Genomic DNA, 25,000 nt, shown 5'->3' on the forward strand with positions numbered 1-25,000 from the left:
ATGTGCTGCTGCATCTGGTGTAATTCTTGTTGCATCCAGCTACTGGCAAAACCAACTATATTAGACACATCCTATACAAATAAGATGGACATTAACATTCCAATAGGGTAGACTTTTTTAAAGTTAAAACGGTTAATATTTGAAGTTGCGCTGAAGGGAAATGATTCTATCTGACATGTCACACAACAGCAGGTATCTGTTGTTACTCCTTCATTGTCCTACAACCATATGATAATGAGTGTAATAAAATAAGTTAACTTATGTCAAGTCACTGTAATATCCCTTTAAACTTATATAGACATAAAACGATGCCCATTGACAAAGACAACAATGAAACAATATTTACTGCAAAATTTTTCATCCACTCCATTGGGGCAGTCAATTGTCGAGTCACATCGCTGGTAAGCCTTGTAGCAAGCCTGGCCTTCACCACACCATAACTCATCTGCATTGCAACCTGCACAAGCAAAACACAAAGAAATAATTAAAATATGTAACCTAAGTATTTCCCAACACATTAGAATTTTTTTTTTTAAGTTACAACCTGTATAAGCAAAACACAAAGAGATAATTAAAATATGTAACATAAGTATTTCCTAACACAACATTAGATTTTTTTTTAAGTTAAGATCACTACCAAAACGAGCATGTAAAACAAAACTGGATACAGTGAACTTGAGAAGACTGACAATGAGGTGGATAGATGGGGTGAAGAAGGGTTTAGGTGCATGTGAAAGGTATACCAAGCAGAAAGAAAAACTCTCTAACATAAAAGAAAAAAAATTCTCTCTAACATTAGTCTCACAGAGACACTACTACCAGGAAGCCATTGCTATTTTGAACACCTCTTCTTCACTGAAACAAGTTACCTACACCGCTTCTGCATATTATGACTTATATAATTTACATCTTTACTCAAGTTACAATTAATTTTTAATCCACAGGAGACTAATTCCATAACTAAAGGATTAAATATCTCTGACTTTTTTTGCTTTCATTACTTGCATCATTACTCTGACTGCTGAAAAAAATATATATATAAAACCGGTGTTTCCTCTTCTGCCTGCCCCTATACAATCTTTTTTATACATGCCGCACATTAAAATGCAATGTATAACATTTTGTCAGCAATAACCAGTGCAACTATCCTTATGGACAATACTATTTTAGAGAGGTAGTACTGAATGTAAGGATAGTATTAGTTGAAAGTGATCAACATTCTTTTTTAAGAAGGATTAGTCACCAATCACAAAACAATACTAAGTGAATAGGTCTGTAGGGGCATTCACTAAAATCTTTAACACGCTGAATAAAACCAATCAATATCAGGTTGGAGTGCAATAAGATTATCAATTACATAATTACAAGATCTTGTCATAACAAAAACACTTACCAAAACAACCTAATTCATCTTCACCGTGTAAACAATCCCATCTTCCATTACAGTGCTGATGGTCCTTAAGTCCAGGGCAACCAGCTGTGAAAAAGAGTTCAGACATGCAACTGAATTTCTTTCTTCGTACATTGGTACAGATAATTCTACAATATTTACTTTGCATCTATTATTTTGATTTGGAATGGGTGGAAATGATTTTGTGCCTTTCCCTTTTTGGCTACCTCCCTTGTAAGGGGGAAAAAGCCTTGGTATATGTATGTATGTATGTATGTATGTATTTATCTATTACAAGGTTACCTGTAATTAGGCTTGATTACGTGACTAAGGCTAAGGAGGTTGTGGCAACAGGTGCTCATGTAAAACTTGTTTAACTGAAAAACTGATAGGATTCGCATTTGTATATGTAAATGTATCATACCTTGGCAATTGGTCTCATCAGTACCATCTGGGCACTCAGTCTGACCATTGCATTCCCATGATGCAGGAATACAAAGATGATCCCTTTTACATTGAAATTCCTCCGAGTTGCACACAGTGCGATTGTTACCTGGCAAGGAATTATTGAAACAGGGTAAATGAAAATATTTTCTCCAATATATTAAAATTGTCACTTATTATTATTATTATTATTATCATTATTATCTTTATATTCCATATGTCAACTCTGACTTTCTAATTAAACAACACTACACAAGAAGGACAGGGGGAAATAGAAGAAAGGGTAGTGAATGGTGGGATGAGGAAACAAAGATGGCTGTAGAAGAGAAGAAGCGAGCTTTCACAGATTGGTTACAAAATAGGACAAGGGAGTCATATGAGAGGTACAAAGAAAAGAAAAGAGAAGTAAAGCAAAAGGTAAAGGAGGCAAAGAGGAGAGCAGATGTAAAATGGGGAAGAGTATGACAGAAAAAATTGAAAATAATTAAAATATGCTTTGGAAAGAAATTAAGAGAGGAAGAGGAGGCGAATCAAGTAGTGAAGAAAAGGTAAAAGGAGCAGATGGAGAGATGATAATGGAAGAGAAGGCAGTAAGGGGAAGATGGGCAGAATATTTTAGGGAGTTGCTAAATGTGATTATGATAGGATTATGATAGGAAGAGTTAAGGATGTACATGTGCTAAGGGGAGAAGGTGGGGGAATATCAGATCATTTTTTGGTGGAAGGTAAGTTGAGAGTGGAGGATAGGTGGAGAAGGAGGAAAGGGACAAAAGGTAGGGAGGTTCTTAGAGTGAACTCCTTGAATGTAAAGGAAAAGGAGAAGGAGTACGAAAAGAAGCTGAAGGAGGAGTGGGAGGGAGTAAAGGATAGAGCAGAGATGGGTGTGGAGGAGGAATGGGGATGGTTCAAGGAGGGAGTCTTAAAGTGTGCAAGGATGGTGTGTGGAACAAGAAGGACAGGGGGAAATAGAAGAAAGGGTAGTGAATGGTGGGATGAGGAAACAAAGAAGGTTGTAGAAGAGAAGAAGCGAGCATTCACAGATTGGTTACAAAAGAGGACAGGGGAGTCATATGAGAGGTACAAAGAAAAGAAAAGAGAAGTAAAGCAAAAGGTAAAGGAGGCAAAGAGGAGAGCAGATGTGAAATGGGGTAGGAGTATGACAGAAAATTTTGAAAGTAATAAAAAGATGTTTTGGAAAGAAATTAAGAGAGGAAGAGGAGGCGAATCAAGTAGGGAAGAAAAGGTAAAAGGTACAGATGGAGAGTTGATAATGGAAGAGATGGCAGTGAGGGGAAGATGGGCAGAATATTTTAGGGAGTTGCTAAATGTGAAGGAGGATAGGGAAGGAAAGATAGCTGCAGTGGGAAATACGAAGAAAATGAGAGTGATGAGTGAGGAGAACGGAGGAGAAATAAGGAAGGATGAGGTGAAGGCAGTTGTAAAGATGATGAAAGCAGGTAAGGCACCTGGTCTGGATGGATGTCATGCAGAATGTCTGAAAAAGGGAGGTTCAGTGATGGTGGACTGGTTGGTGAGATTATTTAATGTTTGCTGGAGAGAGGGTAAAGTACCGGAGGACTGGAGTAGTGCCTGTATAGTTCCTCTTTACAAGGGAAAAGGGGACAAGTGTGAATGTAGTAATTTCAGAGGGATTAGCCTGTTGAGTGTAGTAGGGAAGGCTTATGGGAGAATCTTAATTGAGAGGATTAGGAGAGGAACAGAAGGAGTAATTGGTGAGGAACAGTGTGGATTTAGGACGGGTAGAGGTTGTGTAGATCAGATCTTTGTGGTAAGACAGATATGTGAGAAAGCTATAGGAAAGGGGAAGGATGTTTTTTGGGCTTTTATGGATCTGGAAAAGGCTTATGATAGGGTAGACAGAAAGGCACTGTGGGAGGTTATGCAGATTTATGGGATAGGAGGAAAGCTTTTGGGAGCTGTCAAGAGTTTTTATGTGAGTAGTAGAGCATGTGTTAGGATTGGAAATGGAGAGAGTGAGTGGTTTGAAGTAAAGGTGGGACTTCGTCAAGGATGCGTTATGTCGCCCTGGCTGTTCAACTTATACATGGATGGGGTGGTGCGAGAGGTGAATGCTAGGGTAGTGAGTCAGGGATTGGAGATGGTTAAAGAAAATGGAGAAAAGTGGGAGGTGAGCCAGCTGTTGTTTGCGGACGACACTGCGCTTGTGGCAGGGTCAGAGGAGGGATTGAGGAAGCTGGTGGCAGAGTTTGGGAGAGTATGTGATAGAAGAAAGCTAAAGATAAATGTGGGTAAAAGTAAGGTGATGAGATGTACAAGGGGTGAAAGTGGCAGTAGACTGGAAGTGAACATTAAGGGAGAGCGACTGGAGGAAGTGGATAGTTTTAGATACTTGGGTGCAAGTGTAGCAGGAAAAGGTGGAGTGAAGGTGGAGGTAGAATGTAGATTGAGAGAAGCGAGTAAATGCCTTGGTGGTTTAAAGAGTGTAATGAGAAATAGACATTTGGGAATGGATGCGAAGAGGAGACTGTATGAAGGAGTGATTGTGCCAACAGCACTGTATGGGGCAGAAACGTGGAACATAAGAGAAGAAGAGAGAAGGAGTTTGAATGTGTTTGAGATGAGGTGTCTGAGAAGTATGGTGGGGGTTACTAGGCTAGATAGAGTGAGAAATGAGGAGGTGAGGAGGAGAACAGGGGTGAAAAAGGATTTGGGAGAGAGGGTTGATGAAAGAATATTAGGATGGTTTGGACACATGGAAAGAATGAGTGAAGAAAGACTAGTAAAAGAGGTATGGAAGGCAGATGTGGAGGGAGTGAACATGAGGGGACGTCCTAGGATGAGGTGGATGGATGGGGTGAAGGGGGCTTTGGGGAAGAGGGGAATGTCTGTTGAGGAAGGATGGGAGAGGACGGAAGACAGAGGTGAGTGGAGAATGGTTGTATATGGATGATGTTGTGAGTGCATGAGGAGGAATAGGCGGGGGGGTGGGGGGTGGGGTAGTATGTGTGAGTAAATTTTGACGCAGCCCGAAGGGATTTCTCCCCGTCCTCTCCTTATATGCAAAGGGGGACGGAGAGGGGGGGTCGCCGATTAAATGAAGCGGCCTTGCTGTGGATGTACTGTGTCTTGCGACACTGCTTCTGACCCAGGGCGGTGGGCAAGGTTCAGGGATGACCCGTCATCCAGGAGGTGCTCAGATGAGAGGAAGGGTGGGAGGGGTGTGGAGTGTATTTAGGGATGAAATGGGTGGGAGTGTTTTTATGCCTTTCCTTTTGTGGCTACCTCCCTTGGAAGGGGGAAAAAGCCTTGGTATATGTATGTATGATGCTAAATGTGAAGGAGGATAGGGAGGGAAAGATAGCTGCAGTGGGAAATGCGAAGAAAATGAGAGTGATGAGTGAGGAGAATGGAGGAGAAATAAGGAAGGATGAAGTGAAGGCAATTGTTAAGATGATGAAAGCAGGTAAGGCACCTGGTCTGGATGGATGCCATGCAGAATGTCTGAAAAAGGGAGGTACAGTGATGGTGGACTGGTTGGTGAGGTTATTTAATGTTTGCTGGAGAGAGGGTAGAGTGCCGGAGGACTGGAGGAGTGCCTGTATAGTTCCTCTTTACAAGGGAAAAGGGGACAAGTGTGAATGTAGTAGTTTCAGAGGGATTAGCTTGTTAAGTGTAGTTGGAAAGGCTTATGGGAGGATCTTGATTGAGAGGATTAGGAGAGGAACAGAAGGAGTAATTGGTGAGGAACAGTGTGGATTTAGGACAGGTAGAGGTTGTGTAGATCAGATCTTTGTGGTAAGACAGATATGTGAGAAAGCTATAGGAAAGGGGAAGGATGTTTTTTGGGCTTTTATGGATCTGGAAAAGGCTTATGATAAGGTAGACAGAAAGGCACTGTGGGAGGTTATGCAGATATACGGGATAGGAGGAAAGCTTCTGGGAGCTGTCAAGAGTTTTTATGAGAGTAGCTTGTGTCAGGATTAGAAATGGAGAGAGTGAGTGGTTCGAGGTAAAGGTGGGACTTCGTCAAGGATGCGTTATGTCGCCCTGGCTGTTCAACTTATACATGGATGGGGTGGTGCGAGAGGTAAATGCAAGGGTAGTGGGTCAGGGATTGGAGATGGTTAAAGAAAATGGAGAAAAGTGGGAGATGAGCCAGCTGTTGTTTGCAGACGACGCTGTGAAGGGAGAAGGGATTGAGGAAGTTGGGAAAAAGCCTTGGTATATGTATGTATGTATGTACACAATATACCCAATTTATTCTTTTATAAAAAATGACAAACAAGATGAGATACAACTGGCAACTAAAAATAATACAACAATGCACAGGGCTCTTGCTTATACCATCTATTTCATTATAACAAAATCTTCTACAACCTGAAACTACACTAATGTGCAACAGTAAGAGAGTAATCCATCATTACTTACTTATTGTGTATTGGATTTTGAAGCCAATACCACTAGTCCTCACTTTGTCACTAGAAAAAAATATGACAAGTGCAGAAGAAGTATTTGTGACAAAGGTCCGAGGAGTCATATGCCCACAGAGTTCTCCAGTGCCGTTATCATACTCATATGTGGATGAAGATTCCTCTTCTTTGGCTGTAGTGTCTTTTGCTATTTCATCTTCATTCAGTGCTGCCAATTTTCTCTTTGACTGTAAAAGAGCTTTCCTGAATCCTAATTCCCGTTTCTTCCTTTTTGTTCTACACATGTTTTCGTAATTCCTGTACTTGTTGAGGACAAAGATGGAAACCCATTGATGAGGACAGCAACCAACATGTCTTCCACATCTCCTTGGTTCCAATCCAAAATTTGAAAAGCTGTAATGAAACTTATCAATCAATCCACTGCTCTGGTTCTTCTTGCAGGAGACCAAAGGCCCCAAAGAACATGGCAACAGCCATCTTTTCAGTCCATAAATCAATCATGAATATAACCTGTAGTAGTCTGAAGGGAGTGTGTGTGCAGGATCGTGTTAAGTCTTATCTTTTATTGCATTTGTTGTGTTTTGTAAGATCATTTCTGTGCTGGAGCTATTTTAATGCTAAATAAAGGGATGCTAACTTCCTTCCATGTCTTTAGAATGAATTTCTCTTCTAGGTTAATGTCTAGGTATGTCTCATGAAGTACTGGTTTTGTTGATGAGTATGTTTTGTAATCTGTGTATGTATTTACCTAATTGTAATATACATGAAAGGAGTTACATTCATGAGATCCTGTCTCTTTTTTCCAACTATCGTATCTAGCTATGAAACTGCTTATGGATTTTGCTTGACCCCTTCCATACGGTGACGCCTACGTAGGCGTCTTGAGGAGCAAGTGGGTACACGAGGATGCCGACGTCGGCGTCTTGATTATATTTATTGTAGTTTTACTTGTGTGACCCCCATACTCTGTAAACTGGCTTCATCATATTTTCTATGGTTATCAAAATTCACGGGTGAAAGAGAAAACGATTAATACAGCGGTGACTTTATTTTTTATAATATGAGTATTATGATGCAACATCGCACGTCTGGCAGCTAATGCTGCCCGCGATATTTTGGCTCGTATTGAAGGGGTTAAGCTACATCAGCATCTAAGCTATTCTAAGAGTCAATACATTTGTGTGGAAACCTGTATTTCTTGACATCCTTACAACTTGTTCCCATGACCTCAACACTGTCTTTTGTTCTGAACCATGAAATCTCTTCTCTCAGTTTTATCTTCCTTTAATGTCCCAAATACTATCAAGCCAACTTCTTCTCTCTTCCAATAATGGTATGTCTATATTCTATACTGATCTCTGGCAACTTTCCAAATCATATTAACAGTAACCAAGGATGTTTACAACACTGCAACCATTTTTTGCAATTAAAAATACAATAATTTATCAAATAAAGATGTCTACCTACCTGAATATGAGAGTGTCACGCTTCGGGTTGTCTATAACCCAAGAACATTGCATTCTTTTAGGAGGAGAGTTAGGCCTAAGCGGTGAAATGATTGTTCCAGACTCAAGGCAGACATGGAAGGGTCCTTCTCTACAAGCCCGGGTATTTACCACAGTCCCGTGCACATTGCCAACCACGACCTCATCACCTGTGACTGGGATATTAACAAAGGAGATATAAATAATTATTGCAAAACCTTGGGAATAGGCTAAGTCTGTACACAAGCCCAGTCAAAATGTGCTGAGGTGAAATTTTACATACACATACCAATGTATGTAAAATTTCACCTCAAGATATAAACTTCACCTCAAGATATAAATTTCACCTCGAGATATAAATAATTACTGTAAAACCTTGGGAATATGCTAAGCTTGCACATAAGCCCAAGCAAAATTTGCCCAGGTGAAACTTTGCATGAAAAAAATAAATAAATAAATAAAAAATATTGAGTACCAAATACTTCAATTTTAAATTTCCAATATCAACATCTAATGTGTCATACAAGTCAGAAACTGCTCATAGCTATGCCGCCAATGGAGAAGAATGGTTTGTCCCTGTGTCCAATTCTGTCTATCTATATACCAAGGGCTTTTTCCCCCCGTACATGGGAAGTAGCAAAGTCAATAGGCATATGAGGCCCCGCATGGAGAAGTGTCCCATGCGACACAATGGCCGGTTTTGAGTTGCGCACATATAACGCTATTTTAGCCCTTCTACTTCAATCCGAGCATGTCGGAAAGGACAAAACGTGACCTGCAATATGGTCGAAACGCTCCTAAAACAAATTGGTAAAACCTCACGCTCGCTCAGCCGGCGCAAAATAGTGTTATATGTGCGTAACTCAAACCCGGCCATTGTGTCGCATGGGACACTTCTCCATGCGGGGCCTCATATATCCACCCTCAACCCATTTCACCCCCCACCTATTCCACTCCCATCCACCTAACTTTCCTCCCTTTCATCTTAGCTCCTCATGGATAATGGGTCCTCTCTGTATCCTGCCCACTGCCCTGGGTCAGAAGCAATGCAGCAAGACACAGCACATCCGTAGCAAGGCCACTTCACTTAATCGATGACATTCCCCCCCTTCCTGCCCCCTTATGCAGAAAAATAGCATACTGGGAGAAATCCCTTTCCAATTCAGTGTCCAGTTCAGTTTAGGAGAACCATTCAATTTTGGTAATGAAAATCACCACTCATGTTATTTCCAGTTTTGTAAACAATGCAAACATGTCCCCTTGTATAGAAAACCAAGAAGTGATCAATTGAGATCTCAGTACAATAACAATGTGTGTACCTATAAGATGCAGAAAGCTTTTGCTCGAGATACAGTATCTAAAGACACACAAATTATTCTACACGTCTATCAATACAAGAAAGTCTAATGGAACAGCTAAGAATTGCTTCTATGACTACATTTTGATCTATATCATCACAGTTATAGCAAAAATGGTCCCATATATAAGCCAACACACTCCTACAAAAGCACTTAATATGTCCCTACATTGTCAGTTTAAATAGAAACTTTTAGAAAAGCATCAACATTCTATACCACAAATAATTTCATATTTGTATATTTTGAGCATGATTTTTCAAGTGCCATATTTAGACTACAAAATGACAGTAAGCTTAACATATAATCATTCATCAATATCAATGGCTGATAGCCTACACACATAACCCACTCACCAAAAATGAGAATAAATATAGTTGAAAATAACATGGCAAGTCTGTAGGTAGGCTGTGTTGCAAGAAGAGGATCTATCCCCTTCTGAAATTCCTCACAATATCACCATGATCTCATCTGGAAAAGATAAATAAAAGTGGATTTCTTTCTCCTGACAAAGTATATGTACAGGTTGAAACTGTGAAGCCAAAAATGACAAGTCCAAGAATCAGTATTTGTGGCGGCCTAAGACTCTTCAATATCTGTATCTCATTCTTCCCAAATTATCTCTCCACAATTAAAGTCAGTTGTATTGTTGACTAAATCCCTGTACAGGTAAACGTCGACTTACGATGGCATTAGGTTTCGATAGAGCCATCGTAAGACGATCTCATCGTAAGTCGATCCCCACTCTGTTCCGTGGTCACTGTACCTAGCCTACCTGTATATTAACCACCAGAGATACTGAATATAGCCTATTAAACATGTACAGTAGTTTATTTAATTATTTTTATCCTTTTTACCATATTCAAACACTATAATATGTATTTTCAGTACGGAACTTAAATCTCGCGGGCAGCAGCCAATGCCAGCCGTACGACGTGACGTAATAATACTCGCATCATAAAATATAGTCACCGCTTATATCGATCGTTCTCTTTCACCCGCGAATTTTGAAAACCACAGAGAATGGGATTTAGGTCACATTTGAGAGAATGTAAAAACACCGGGGCGACTACAATAAATATAATCAAGACGCCGATATGGCAGGGTCGCGAATCCACTTGCTCCTCATGACGCCTACGTGTGCGGCACCGTATTGAAGGGGTTAAATTATCATATCGTCGTCGTCGTCGTCGTCATCGTAAAGTCGAACAATCGTAAGTCGCGGCCATCGTAAGTCGACGTTTACCTGTATTCTACTTCATTCCACGCTCATCTTGTTTCACCATTTTCATTACTAATTTTGATATGCATTATTTTGGACATACCTTCTCCCATTTCTATTTCTTCCACTTCAATTCATTCTCTTTCTATTGTCATCAATCCTCCAGTTTCTGCTCTACTGACCCTTTTCCATATTTTGCATTCACCCTCACCTATTTCAGCTTCAATATTTTCTTTTGGTTTTGTTTTACTGATATTAAGCCATCTAAATTTGTAAATGCAATATTAAATTTTGTGTCTTCCTCCTTCCCCCTTTTTTTAATTTTCCAGGTTTTAGTTTATGTACCATTTTCTCAATCTCTGATCTACTTCTCTCCAACAAAATTCTTTCATTTCCTTTTCAGTTCACTTCTCTAACCCCCCGCTTTTTTTGTACCAGTATTCCTTTTTCTCTCTCTCTCCTTCCACAGTGTCTCTTCTTACCTATACTGTCCTGATTTTTTCTATATTTGCTAGTTTCCCTGTGTTGCTCATTATTTTTGATACCATATTTTGAGATTTGAATTTGATCTTCATTGGTCTTGCTACACCTTGTTTATATCTTCCCAATCTATAAAGTTTCTCTATGTCTTATCTCTTCCTCATAACCCATTATAGTTTTTCCTTAAGTTCTCCTTCCTTTTCTTTTTAGTATGCGTCTTTCCTGCCATCCTACCACTATTTTCTTTTGTCTTTTATCAATATATCTTTACTCTTCAGTACCTTTATAACCTACTTTTCTACACATTTTTGTTGCTTTGTAATTTTTCTTACCTGTACTTGTTCCTCTTATTCTAACTATAGCCACCCTGTTTGACATTTAATTTTTTTTTTTTTTCATACATTTTGGTTTCTCTGCTGTTCTGCTTTGCATTGTCTTTCAGTTTTATTTTTTCTTCATTTGATTTGTTATAATCTTTCTTTAATTCTTCTAAAATAACACAAGGCAAAAGAGCTCAAAGCTCATAAGGAGTGCCTCTTCTCAACTGTCTTTCAGTCTCAGACCAGTCATATCTGCTTTTAAATATATCAACACTTATGCTGCTAATTACATTTTCAGTGAGGCTTTTCCACTTATTCACAGCCCTTGAATTTAAAAATTTATTCCTCTTTGCTGTTTGGTGGCACGGTCTCCTTAACTTGAGGCTATGACCTCTTCTTTCTGGGTGGCAGTCTCTAGTAACCAAATGTAGATAATCTTCACCCCCCACCCCATACCTTTCAGGAGTTTGAGTGTTTCTATAATGTCTCCTTGGGTCCATTGCTCTAGTCGCTCCTCATATGGACAGTATCTCAGTTCTGAGACAAGTTTGGTGGCCCTTCTTTGTACCTATTCCACCTTCTTTATCTCACTTCTCATATACGGAGACCATGCTTGGACACAATACTCAAGACACAGCCTTATCATTGCCTTATACAGGGACAGCAGCATATCCGTATCAAGTTATGTCATAGTCTTTTTTATTAGCCCCAGCACTGAATTAGCCTTTGCTATAGCCTTAGCTGCCTGTCTTGAGGGCTTGAGATCACTAGTAATGATGACTTCAAGATCTTTTTCCTCATGTTTCCTCCACTATTTTCTGTCACAGCCTGGGTTCTTCCTGCCAATGTACATAACCTTACACTTCACTTCATTAAACTGGACCAACCACTTTTGGCTCCAATCTTTCAATACATTCAAATCTTGTTGTAGGGTCATGCCATTTTCTGCAGTTCTTATGCAATAATTTGTACATCATCAGCACAGTTTTCCATTTGACTGGATATTATCTAACAGGTCATTTATGAATACTAGGAACAGTATTATGCCCAATACACTCCCCTGTGGGATGCCACTCCATACCTGCAACCATTCCAAGGCAGTTCTCCTGACACAGACCCTTTGCCGTCTATTTCCGAGAAAACACTATATCCACCTGAATACTTCTCTTCTCACTCCTAGAGCTTCCAATATAGCTAAAAGTCTGCTGTGGGAGACAGTATGAAATGCATTTTAGTAATCAAGATATACAACATCATGCTATCCCCATCATTCACCATATTTTCTAACTCTTCTAGATATTCTAACAACTCAGTCAGGCAAGATCTCCCATCTCTAAACCTATGTTTGTAATTCTTGAGCAGGTGATTGTTTTCCAGGTTATCTACTCTGTACTTTCTTAACAGCTTTTTCATTACTTTAAGGGGAACAGAATTTTACATGGCATAAAGAGGAAAATGAACCTAGCTACTTGTCCTGATGTAGAAACATACCTTGTTGACTATTTTCTGGTTATTTGTTCATGAAAATAACTTCCTTTGATAAAAGGACCTTTTAAAAACAAAAAGGGTGAAACTGATTCCTGTTCAATCCCTAATTTAGTCTTACGGATGAGTAGCATGCCTAAACATTTTTTTCTAATCCATGGATCTACAATACTTTCTTACTTTACATGAAAGTACAAGTTTACCTAGAATAATCTTAGGGACATGCATCAACTTTGAATGCGGTTTCACAAACCTATAGTTATTTAGTGCCCTAAAGTAAACACTAGTGGGTTTGGGTTATCTTTTGTCTTTGAAAATACTTTCCCTGTCACAAACAATTCACTACATTAACGTCTTGTGAGCATTCCATATTTCAGTCCAGTGTGAACACATTATACACAGGTGTCAATGCACTTTTTCACATTCAGTAATGACGATCCATGTGAATATTTACTTTGTAATTACCCTTGTAAACAATGAGTACATTATGATTATGACAAATTCCTGTGTCACATATAATTTGGTCAAACTTCCTATTACCATCTATAACCCTGAGTATGTTCCTTTTTCCATTGCAAGTATTCAAATGAAAAACTTGTATGTTTCATTTACCTGACGTGACAAAAACAATGGGTAAATAACCCCACGAGTGTTCAATTTCTGCTTTCGCTACACTACTTCAGCCATCAGCTGAGCGACATAAACAAACATGGTTTCCACTGAGGGCGTAGTTTTGACAGCAACAAATTTGCCATTATCAAATCGAAAATCAGTCCATGATGAAAACAAAAAACGTATAGTATTTTATATACCATCAAATTGATGGTTTCCGTCGGGTTCATAATTTCATTATTTTTTATAGATTCATAACTAATTTCCACCAATCATGCAGCCATTCAGTCCACTTCTAGACGAGAGCTCTACCATCTTTTATGAGTCGCACGACTTTTCCAACATCTACCATGCCCTGCCTAGTCCATCTCCCATCCTCCTATGTTATGAAGCTACGTTTTCTTAAATTCATTTATGCTAATTTAATGACTAAAACATTTCACTCCAGTCTGGTTTCTCCGAACTTACTCTCTCCAATTCATTTACCGTTATTCCTAAAAGTGATCCTTGAATCCTTCCATTACATTCTCTTCGTTTCTTATTTTGGTCTTTATAGTCTATGTCTAATTCTTAGTGCTACATTCATGGATCATATCTTGAATATACATTGTAAAATCTGCAAATAAAACACGGAGACAGCGACACGGGTAGAGTGCCTCTTGCTACTTTTCCAAACGTTATCCAACCAGCTGTGGAACATATTTTCATTCTAGTTTAATCATGTTAGTGTTAGCATTTGGTCTAAATGATAATACTCTTCAGTTTCGTTATGATTATCTCCATCTATTACATTTCTTTACATTGAATTATAAAGTTCAACATTACTTTGGATTTACGTGATATTCATCTTTAACCTACAACGAGTCTTCCCATGTTGAGAGAGAGAGAGAGAGAATTTCAGGTCTTCAAGGTTTTAACATCAGAATGCTTTGCCGATTAGGTGAAGCGACCTTGCTATAGGTGTACTTTGTCTTGCTGCATTGCGTTTGGGCCAAGGCAGTTGGCGGGTGCAGGGATGACCCGTCATCCACGAGGAGTTGAAATGAAAGGAGTGGTGGTAATAGGTACGTGCCTCTGTCATAGCTACCTTCCTTGTATGGGGAAAAAGGCTCTTGGTATTTAGATAGAATACTAGTAAGACTAGAAAAATAAGATTACAAGGACGTATATACCATCCGTGTGCTCAAGTAATTATGTTACTATGATTACTAATTACGTTACTATGATTACTAATTGCAATGATAATACAAATAAATAATATTAATAACAACGCTGCTGCTGATGATGGTGATGATGATGATGATGATGATGATGATGGTGGTGGTGGTGGTGGTGGTGGTGGTGGTGATGATGATGATGATGATGCTGATGATGCTGCTGATGATGATGATGATGATGATGATGATGATGATGATGATGATGATGATGATGATGATGATGATGATGATGATGATGATGATGATGATGATGATGATGATGATGGTGGTGGTGGTGGTGGTGGTGATGATGATAATGATGATTGTGGTGATGATGATGGTTGTTTTTATTTTATTTATTTATTCATTTTTACTTGTCCATAAGAGAGGAAGAGAGAAGGACATTGAATGTATTTACCTAGTTGTATTTTACGGGACAAGAGCTATGCTCGTAGTGTTTGAGATGAGGTGTCTGAGAAGTATGATAGGGTTTACTAGGCTGGATAGAGTGAGAAATGAGGAGGTGAGGAGGAAATGGGCGAGGGAAAGGATTGGGAGATATAGTGGATGAAAGAGTATTGGGATGGTTTGGACACATGGAAAGAATGAGTGAAGAAAGACTAGTAAAAGAGGTGTGGAAGGAGTGAACATGAGGGGTCGACCTAGGATGAGATGGATGGATGGGGTAAAAGGGACATTGAGAAAGAGGGGAATGTTTGTTTAGGAAGGACGTGAGTGGATAGAGGATATGGGTGAATGGAGAATGGTTGTATATGGGTGAATGGAGAATGGTTGTATATGGGTGAATGGAGAATGGTTGTATATGGGTGAATGGAGAATGGTTGTATATGGGTGAATGGAGAATGGTTGTATATGGGTGAATGGAGAATGGTTGTATATGGGTGAATGGAGAATGGTTGTATATGGGTGAATGGAGAATGGTTGTATATGGGTGAATGGAGAATGGTTGTATATGGGTGAATGGAGAATGGTTGTATATGGATGAATGGAGAATGGTTGTATATGGGTGAATGGAGAATGGTTGTATATGGGTGAATGGAGAATGGTTGTATATGGGTGAATGGAGAATGGTTGTATATGGGTGAATGGAGAATGGTTGTATATGGGTGAATGGAGAATGGTTGTATATGGATGAATGGAGAATGGTTGTATATGGGTGAATGGAGAATGGTTGTATATGGGTGAATGGAGAATGGTTGTATATGGGTGAATGGAGAATGGTTGTATATGGGTGAATGGAGAATGGTTGTATATGGGTGAATGGAGAATGGTTGTATATGGGTGAATGGAGAATGGTTGTATATGGGTGAATGGAGAATGGTTGTATATGGGTGAATGGAGAATGGTTGTATATGGGTGAATGGAGAATGGTTGTATATGGGTGAATGGAGAATGGTTGTATATGGGTGAATGGAGAATGGTTGTATATGGATGATGCTGTGATGCATAAGGTGGAATGGGTGGGGGGTTGGGGGTGAGGGAGTATGTATGAGAAATAAGTTGACGCAGCCCGAAGGGATTTCTCCCCGTCTTCTCCTTTTCTGCATGAGGGGACGGAGAGGGGGGGGGGCTCACCAATTTAATGAAGCGTCTTTGCTGTGGATGTGCTGTGTCTTGCGACACTACTTCTGACCCAGGGCAGTGAGCAAGATGCAGCGATGACCCGTCATCCAGGAGGTGCCAAGATAAGAGGGAGGGAAGAGCGTGGAGGGGAGTGGAGTGTGATAGGGTTGGAATGGGTGGGAGTGGTTTTTATGCCTTTGTTTTTTGGCTACCTCCCTTATAAGGGAAAAAAGCCTTTGGTATATGTATGTATGTATTGTATGTACTTTTCCTTTTGAATGCGACCTTCAAAAAGCAGACAAAGTGAATGAAAGTGACAAAAATCTATTACTGTATTCAGTTAGAAAAGCAGACAAATTAGAACAGATTCAACTTGGAATCACTATAATATGATTCCCCGTTTACGTAATAAATTTTATAAATGAGAGAACATCTCAACGTCTCGTCTCCAGTTTATCCAAGCGTAGAATGTGGGGTGATTCAATTTTTATAGTAGACCATAGTCGTGTCAAAAGAAGTAATAGTTACAAAATATTTTATAAGAGATTTTTATTCTTTATTCGCTCTGTGATGTTAGAACAAACTACATGTTATGTTGCAAGTTCAAATACAATTGACACTTTAAATAAACGCATAGATAAATATATGGAGTCTAATTTATTTCTCAGCATAGTTTCCTTATCTCTTTTCCCCTCAATTCGTAACGACCTATGGATATGTTGCAGTTTGTATTTCGTTTATATTCTTGTCGGCTTTCTTTATAATGTAGCTTTGAACCTTCCTAACAACTGAATATAGAATTATCCTTCTTATTGCAATCAACTACTCAATTTATTTTCGCAAGTCGCCTCCATAAATATGATGGTGAAAATCATAGCAATTCAAAATTGAGGAAGTGAAGAAATCTGGTATCGTAAGGTACAAAGTGGCACTTCGTTTCCGGAAAGAATTGAGAACCACTGAATGACCTTCAGTAGGACCACAGCATCGCCGTTGTCATCGATCATGTTCCACCATCTAAAACTGCGCACTTCTGTTCTGTTGCCTACTGATGCCGTCGTTTTCTTATATTAAGTAAACTAGGGGTATATGTATGTGCACATAGATGTACATGCACGCTGAAGTAGTTAAAGAAAGACATGTTAAATTGTGTTGGATGTAAGAATCGTGATCCGGACTCTTAATTTTCGGAATCCAACGATGAGTATCAAATGGGTCTTTCTGTGAATTCACTCAACGAAATGACCCGTCATTTCAACAATTTTGAATCATTTCATCATCATTTCACTAAATATATGCCCATCTCAGGAACCATACGTGTGTACGTATGTGCGTTCACCTAGTGATCCTGCCAAGGGAGAAAACGCCCTGTCACGATGTTACTAAATAATGATACTGGCCAATTATTTGTATTTCATTCACAAATAATAATGCAAGTATCTGTTGGACCACACTTAATTTTATCGTTGCTTTTCAGAATATAGACAACGGTGTGGGTCTCGTAATATAGGAAGGGCCTCGCCAAGCAATTGTTCGGTACCTGATTCATGGGCCTACGTCGTCTAGCCAGGCCTTGTCGTCCCGGCCAACAATAGCGACAAGAAATTTAAGACGTTATTAAATTTTCACTCAGGTCATGGATCCTTACCCAGTATCTCAGAACATATGCACAAATAACGATTACTATGAAAAATATATTGTTTATCATATTTCCACGTCTTCCATGTGCCTCATGCACATGTGAGTAGGCAGGTGAGATAAAATGAGACGATATTATTAATTGTTCGTGCAGGCATGGTGTGTGATGGAGAAGCTGCTTAACTGAAGGCACTCAACATTAGATTAGATTAAATTAATCCATTATATATGCCATTAGTAGTATAATAGTACAATTGCAGAACTACTGATTAATTATATTAAAACTGAATAATGTTTTCCTTAGAGAAATACGAGTATATGGTTATATTATTTTCCTTTTAAAGTTGTAGCGCACTTTATTGACTTATTCATCTAGAAATGTATAAGTATTCTGAATACATACCATATAAAATAACATGTTATTAAATAAAACGATACAACATCATATACTGCGCATGTCCAACGTCAATTTTAACTTACATTATACAAGTTATATTTTTCAGCTTTCGTTTTAATTCTAAGAATTACAAATATTTTATGAGTATGATGTATTTTTTCTAAATATTTTTTTTAATATCAAAGTTGTTTTCCCCCTATTCAATATATTTCATACGACGATCTTCGATCCACCCCTTGGCATCAACTAGCAAGTGCAGAGAGCGCCAAGTCGCCATATTGAATACCGAAATGGCGTCGGATCAAGCTAAGTTGAAAAAGCTCGATGACCTTCGTGTTGTCGATTTAAGACAAGAACTTGAAAAGCGAGGACTTGATAAAGTTGGTGTAAAAGCAGTGTTAATTGACAGATTGCGAAAGGTAATGTATTTATAACTTGGGTCTTTGTATCAACCCGTAGCACGTCCAGTGTGCGGGGTAGGATGTGCCCGCCCATATATATTCATTGTTGTGTTTCGAGGTACGTTTAGATAATGGCAGTGGTTCAGTCGCCAAGGAATATTGTTAATGTGATTCTAGTATATTGTGCGGCGAAGCAAGGAAAGTGTTTGCAAGGGGTGTTAAAAGATTGCATATCCGAGCAATACAAGCAAGCCCCATGCTCGAGCGTGTGGTTATGGCTTCAGGCTCGGCAGGCAAAGGGATGGCGGGTTCGTACACAAATACGAGACCGCCGGTTTTATCCTCATAACTTGGCAAGATTGGATTGTGACGTGTTTTATAATTTTCGTTGCCTAATGGGATCGTAAACGCTGTTATTGTCACTGTTGAAACCTGAAATGGTGGACAAATTGCAACATCTCACGCTATGCTCGGGCGATATTACGCGTGGATTAGATTTAGTGCCCAATGTTTGAGTCGGCGGATTGCGTATATTTTCCCAGTTTTAATTAGTGCGTGTAATCGTATTTCCTCAACTCCATGCTTATCTTGGTTAATACTTATTTTAGTAAATGCTCTCCTTACTAAAAGAGAGTAGAGAGATTAGATATAGGGTGAGATGGTTCCACTTACAACTCGTTACTCTGATTGTTAAAGTTGTTTCTCTACCCTCCTGCGATAGATTTATCTCGAGGCTGTGACTTGGCCCATGGAAGATTATTCTTGATGAAATTTTTCTACAGATTAAATGACATAAGAAATGGAATGATTATCCTGGTGATGTGCATTGTAAATTAGATTATTTTAGGTTTATTGTCTTCCCAATTTTATACTGAAGAGGGGTGCAGTGTCACCAACAGAGCTGATAGACAGGGTGTACATAGGAGGGGAAGAGTAATTACGGCTCCTGTTGATTTACATTGGCTATCGATAAATGTGAGGATGACATGTATATTGCGAAGTAACCTGTCGGTAATAATGGGGAAAAATCCAGAGGTCCATGGCAGCACACCCATGCAATGTCAAGAAATCCATATTCATGCAAGAATAAAGGAGACGGCAAGAGTCTTATTGTAAAGAAACCATAAGTTCTACACTAGACAGTTCCATGTCCATTACCACAAGTCATCCCCATCCATAAAGTTTTCTAACAGTTTCCTAAAACCACTGACAGTTTCAGCGCTTGCTACGTGGTTACTAAGTATTTTTAGTTGATTCGTGCAAATGTGATTGATTAACACCACAAATGTTTTTATACTTTTATTGTAGCTTGTTTCTGTAAAGGGGATTTAGTATGCTTACAGTAGTGGGATGAGGAGGGAAAATTGCACTAAGTAATTTAAGCAAATGGTATGTTCACTTTGCTATCCATGCCTCCATTAATTTAGAGAAATTTCCACGATGGGTCTTGGCTGACGTGTCTTCTTGCACCGGAGTCTGGATATGTTCAAGCTCCTCTATCTAGCCTTTGTCCGAAGCCATCTGGAATATATGCAAGTTTCCTGGTTGCCTAGACATACGAGTTTGGCAAACAAAATCAAGCAAGTGCAAGCAACTGAACAGGTGGATGGACGGCCTTGATTATCCGGACTGGCTTCGATTTCTTAACCTACCCATGCTGTTGGGGAGGGCATGACTGAGACACTGAAATTTTTTATTCAGTGAAAGAAGGCAGGCATGATTTTTGGCATAGTAGGCAACTGTACCAACATTCCATTGACAGCATGTACGGAGGCTAGAGAAATAGCTTTTACTACGAGACAGTATCAATGTGGAATAGTCTCCCCAGTGGTTGCTGAAGCTGTATAATTAAAAAATCCTTTAAATTTGTCAAGATAACCATTGGAATAATGCTGAATCTAAATTTTACCCAAACAGCCACCACAGTTAACCCAAATTTAATGTACGTAACACCATGAAGATTGGACCGTGATGTGTACGAAAGCATAAGTACTGATCATTGTGGATGAGAAGAGCCATATAGTATTACTTATTTGTGGGTCAGAGCTCGTGAAGAAATTGCCCCAAGGCAGCAGCCTGGTAAAATTAAAGTCTTCAGAAAACTTGCCACCCGAAGGGGGGGGGGGATTGAAGACTCGATGGTTTCAGGAATCTTGTGACAGACCAGCAAGACCAGATTTCACAGGAGTTGGTAGATTTGAGCTAATCTCAATTCAAGCAAGTGGTTGTTTGGTTAGGTCATGATTAACACGCAAACTTGTAATCTAAATCCACATGTTCAGTTATCCTTCCATTAATATGCAATACCTACTCAGTAGTGCTAGAATGATTTATTACAAGTTGGTAACTGACTTGTGCTTGAACTGCCACTATTGGGATGACCAGCTTTGTTTCATTGCTAAACAAAGAAGTGGGCAACAGAAATGTGCTTTGTCCTACAATTGGCAGGTGATAGGCTGTCAGTGTTGCAATTAATTGAAGACAAAGGCTTAGAAATTAGCTAAAACTGTTAACCAATTACAAACACTAGTTACTTTATAAAAAATTGAGACTAGTTACTTTATAAATATTGAGAATGTATATAGCAAATGTGGGGCAATGCAGGATATAGTCATAAAGTTCAACTGGAGTAACCAGAATAAATTGGTTTTTCTAAATGTGTATTTTCACTTCATACAGCCTTGAGTTAATCCATACCATAGCACTAGATGTCAAGTCTAGTAATTTCACCCAGTGATGTTCTATCAAAACTGATGAAAACTGGTGAAACCCACCAAAGCTCTCTACATGATGATGTAGGACAGTCCACCTGGCCAGACTGCGGTGTGGCCACCACCCAGCACTTCTAAGCTTCCAGAAGAGGCTGGATGACCGCATTGTTAACAGCTGCCCAGGATGTAACACTTCACCCCATACCATGCAACACATAATGGAAGACTGCATTATACACAATCATGCACGCAAACAACACAACATACACTCTTTAAAGGATTTGTGGGAAAACCCAGTTTCGGCTGTGGCATTACTTGGGGAGATGGGACTGCTTGGACAGACAGTCTAGGGAACGACAACAACAACATGTCATATCTTATGGAAACTTTTTCTGTATATGCATTTTGGTCTGTTCTTTCTAATAGTGAAACCAGATGATTTTTCTGTGAAATGATTGCTAGTTTCATATTTTACAGTATTGCAAAGCTCGTGGTCATGTCTATTTGTTGATATACATCTTAACATTTTGAAATTGAACCATTTTCAATATTGAGGATTTTTATGAGTGGGTTTTGTGCAATTTGCTGAGGATCATGAATCTGGTCCCTATCTTGGAACTAAGGCAGTTAGGCAAAAAAGAATCCCATTTTTGGGAAGCCGAGTAAATTTTACAATGGTTTATTCAGGGTTTAAACACTTTTTATTGGAATATACTAGCCATTTCTGCTGATTCTCACAGGTTTGGCATGACTTTGTTCAGTTTTGACATTGTGTTGGATTACTTGTCCTCGTAATTTTGTCATCCTTGTTTGTAACATGGAATTCTGTTGCTGATTTTAGTGATGAGCAGTTTCTTTCACTGGGATACATTACTCAAAGTCAATAACCATCAAGAGATACCACATTACTGTCCTTTGCTTGGAGTACAGTTAAAATGTTCCAATTTGTTTTCTCCAGTATAATAATGTTGGATATACTTGCCACTGTTTGCTGTGTTGCAACCATACACATTATTTAAGGCTGTGCTATGCTGACCCATTATAAATGGTGAGAAAGTTGTTTTAAACAGCTTTTCACATTTCTTTTATTAATCATAAATAAACAGCTTTTCACATTTATTTTTATTAATCAGGACTGTTTCAAACAGGTGCCTGTGTTGTAACAAGGTGTCCAACAAAGCAAAGTTGGTAGAATGAAAGAAAAATAATGGTCGTTCTGGAAATGGCTCTTCATAAATTTCAATTGTATACAACCCATGTTAGTGCCATTCCATTTTGTTTAACAATTGAATTCTGACATTTTAGACTTCAGTAGTGAAGTTATGGTATGCATTAAGCACTACCTGCAGGAGATTAGGCATTGCTGAACATGGGAGAGAAAAGGATTGCTGAACATGGTGCTATGGCTGATTGGGCCACATGTGATGTACTGTTTGTTGCTGTTGCAGAAGTGATATTTGTCGTATCTTGTTCAGTATTCAGTATTTAAGGATGGCATTGTAATCGTGAAAGACTAGTCCACAAACGTAATTTTAACCCTCCACCCTATCTTGTCTACTAAAAGAAAAAATACGACTGGTTGCAATATTAAAGTAATAACTAAACTGGATAGATTTCAAAGGAACACTGGTAGACCACTAGTTACAGGATAGCTCAGTACAAGGCACTATCCTGGACAGAGTGGACTTGTTTCAAGGATGACTGCATCAAGCTCTACAGTGGAGCACCATACATGCTTTACTTGATTGGGTGTATAGACACATGCCTCACAGTTGTGGTGGTCCACCATTTCTGCCACCCCTGATGATAATTGACACAGCTGGTCTTCAATTGAATTTGTTGCTGCTTGGCAACTGGTAGTGCATCTTGCTACTGCTGGGTTAGCAGGTATTTACAGGAAACTGTCCAGCTTCCTCTTCAAGATATCTGCTGAACACAACCTTGATATGACTAAAGATGATTTGGGACCCATAACAAGGTCCAGGAATATACCCTTCCCATACTGAACTTGTCAAAATAGATTTTGTGATATAACTGATGATTTAGCACAAGTGTATGAAACGTGCAACTAAATTATCATGACCTCTACAAAATTATAAAACAAGTGATCTTGCAAAAGACTGCTAAATTTATATTTCAAGTAAGTTATTGATGGTCGCAAGGTGATCTGCTGCTCCTTACTTGTGTGTAGTAATGGTTGCTTTTATTGTGGTCTTTGTGAAATTGTTCAAAGTTCTGCCATGAACACAATATATTGCCTACTACATATTGTGGCAATTTTTTAATGACGTGTTTCATTGGGGGAAAAAAAGGCTTTAAAGATTTCCTGCATAACTGAGGGAAAATGTTCATTTGTTGCCATGAGTTTGACTGCAACCCCATACCTTCCATAGATCTCTTTGTAAAGAAACCATGGACAGGTTACCTACATTGTAATGTGGGACTTTCTACTGGCTGAAAGTAGGAGGGAAGCAGTTGCTGGTTGTCAACTCTGCAGGTTTTAGAAGTTGAAGTACGGTTGAACATTTTTGGGCCAAGTCCAAAGATCAAGTGTTCTCTTGGGACTACACCTTACACTGAAGTGAAGACATTGATGTTTCAGGATGTTTGGCAGGGAGTGGGGTTTGATGAATGACCTTCATTCTGATACTTGTTGTTAGTTGATGGGCTGCAGGAAGATGAATCATGATTTTAATGCAGGACAATCTTGTGCAGGTGCCTGTTATTAGCTCCACCAGGAAATAAATAGCACCACTAGTTTGTTGGCAAGTTCTTTGTGATGTTCTGCCAAGCATGTTGTTACTTCATATCAACTTGATTTATATTTTACTGTGAGTGTTGGGGTTTTAGCAAGAATGCCTTCAGAGCCGTGTAAAATCCTTGGAAGAAAGTAATGGAAGATACAGTCAAGTTAGGTAATAACCCTCCTTTTTTTTTATACCATATCTGCCCCTGTGGTTCCAATACTTATATCGAGATGTTCATTAGAGGCCACCAAATTGATCAACTTTCCTGGGTTGTGGCTGTGACATGCAAATGCTACCAATTAAAAGACAAGTTGCCGTTAATGTAGCTCTGCTTGGACTGTTGGGATAGGTAAATCACTGCTGGCAGCTGAGAGATGCAAGATGAGTCTTTCAGTTTTGAATGCAAGGCCAGTATGCTTCTAATTACGCCAGTATGTTGTGCAACGTTCCTGTGGAGAATTAAATATTGCTGATATGAATGGTTGCTCTGTAATGTCACACTCCTTAGGCCAAAGGAAATGCAGCAGGGTCTGACTGACAGACAACTGGATTATCCAAACCACTCATAGTATGACAACTCCCTCACTCCCTTTGGGTATTGAAATTAATTCATGAAATAAAGAATGACTGTCCCCAAGATGTTGAGATGGAATTGGTTATGGCATTGTTTTGGTTGGTGCATGCTTTGATTCAACAACTGCCCTTGGGGAAGGACATTTGATGTATGTAAGCTGATTAGATTTGTATCAAACCAGCAAGTGCTCTGTACCTCATGTTACCAGCATGATTATCAACTCCAGCTATAGGGGTACATGATTGGTTTCCCAGGTGTTGGTCCCACTCACAGGATCCCTCCTCCTCCCCCATTTTGAAGACAGTTGCTCAAAGAACTTGGGGCTGGGGGAAACCTACTGTTCTTGGTGAGAACTAGTAGTCATCAGCCACTGCAGATCACCTGCATCTTATTTACCGAGTCTTCTGCTAGTTTCATTTGTTGTGCTGTGGTCTTAGGTATCATTGCAACGTCACTGTTTGAATGCTGTACAAGATTACAGAAATCAACATCACCTGTTGTATACCATGAGGTTGTGCCCATCAGGATCACTGCATGATTTTTTTTAA

At 39.2% G+C, this 25,000-nt stretch overlaps 2 protein-coding genes across 11 annotated transcripts in view; one reads left to right on the forward strand and one right to left on the reverse strand.

The window, feature by feature from the left end:
* The window catches only part of LOC143040349 (uncharacterized), a 34,193-nt gene extending 20,853 nt beyond the window's left edge, over nucleotides 1-13,340 (reverse strand). The window contains exons 1-8 of one of the 2 annotated variants that reach the window (XM_076211318.1): nucleotides 13,205-13,340; nucleotides 9,442-9,556; nucleotides 7,714-7,906; nucleotides 6,245-6,639; nucleotides 1,815-1,943; nucleotides 1,394-1,477; nucleotides 347-457; nucleotides 1-39 (exon numbers count right to left, since the gene is read on the reverse strand). The exon at nucleotides 1-39 is cut by the window's left edge and continues 81 nt beyond it. In XM_076211318.1, coding sequence (XP_076067433.1) covers nucleotides 1-39; nucleotides 347-457; nucleotides 1,394-1,477; nucleotides 1,815-1,943; nucleotides 6,245-6,639; nucleotides 7,714-7,906; nucleotides 9,442-9,475 — 985 coding nt within the window. In that variant the 5' untranslated portion in view covers nucleotides 9,476-9,556; nucleotides 13,205-13,340. Of the gene's footprint in view, nucleotides 43-346; nucleotides 458-1,393; nucleotides 1,478-1,814; nucleotides 1,944-6,244; nucleotides 6,640-7,713; nucleotides 7,907-9,441; nucleotides 9,557-13,204 lie in introns of both variants that reach the window. The other variant, XM_076211317.1, reaches the window with a different exon arrangement.
* Nucleotides 13,341-18,254: 4,914 nt separating this feature from the next.
* LOC143040350 (uncharacterized) overlaps nucleotides 18,255-25,000 on the forward strand; it is a 22,697-nt gene continuing 15,951 nt past the window's right edge. For all 9 annotated transcript variants that reach the window (XM_076211319.1, XM_076211325.1, XM_076211327.1 and 6 more), the window contains exon 1: nucleotides 18,255-18,438. In XM_076211319.1, coding sequence (XP_076067434.1) covers nucleotides 18,310-18,438 — 129 coding nt within the window. In that variant the 5' untranslated portion in view covers nucleotides 18,255-18,309. The remainder of the gene's footprint in view (nucleotides 18,439-25,000) is intronic.

Source organism: Oratosquilla oratoria, chromosome 28 (assembly GCF_046742065.1).
Source record: "Oratosquilla oratoria isolate Oo_2021 chromosome 28, ASM4674206v1, whole genome shotgun sequence".
NCBI classification, from domain to species: Eukaryota; Metazoa; Arthropoda; class Malacostraca; order Stomatopoda; family Squillidae; genus Oratosquilla; species Oratosquilla oratoria.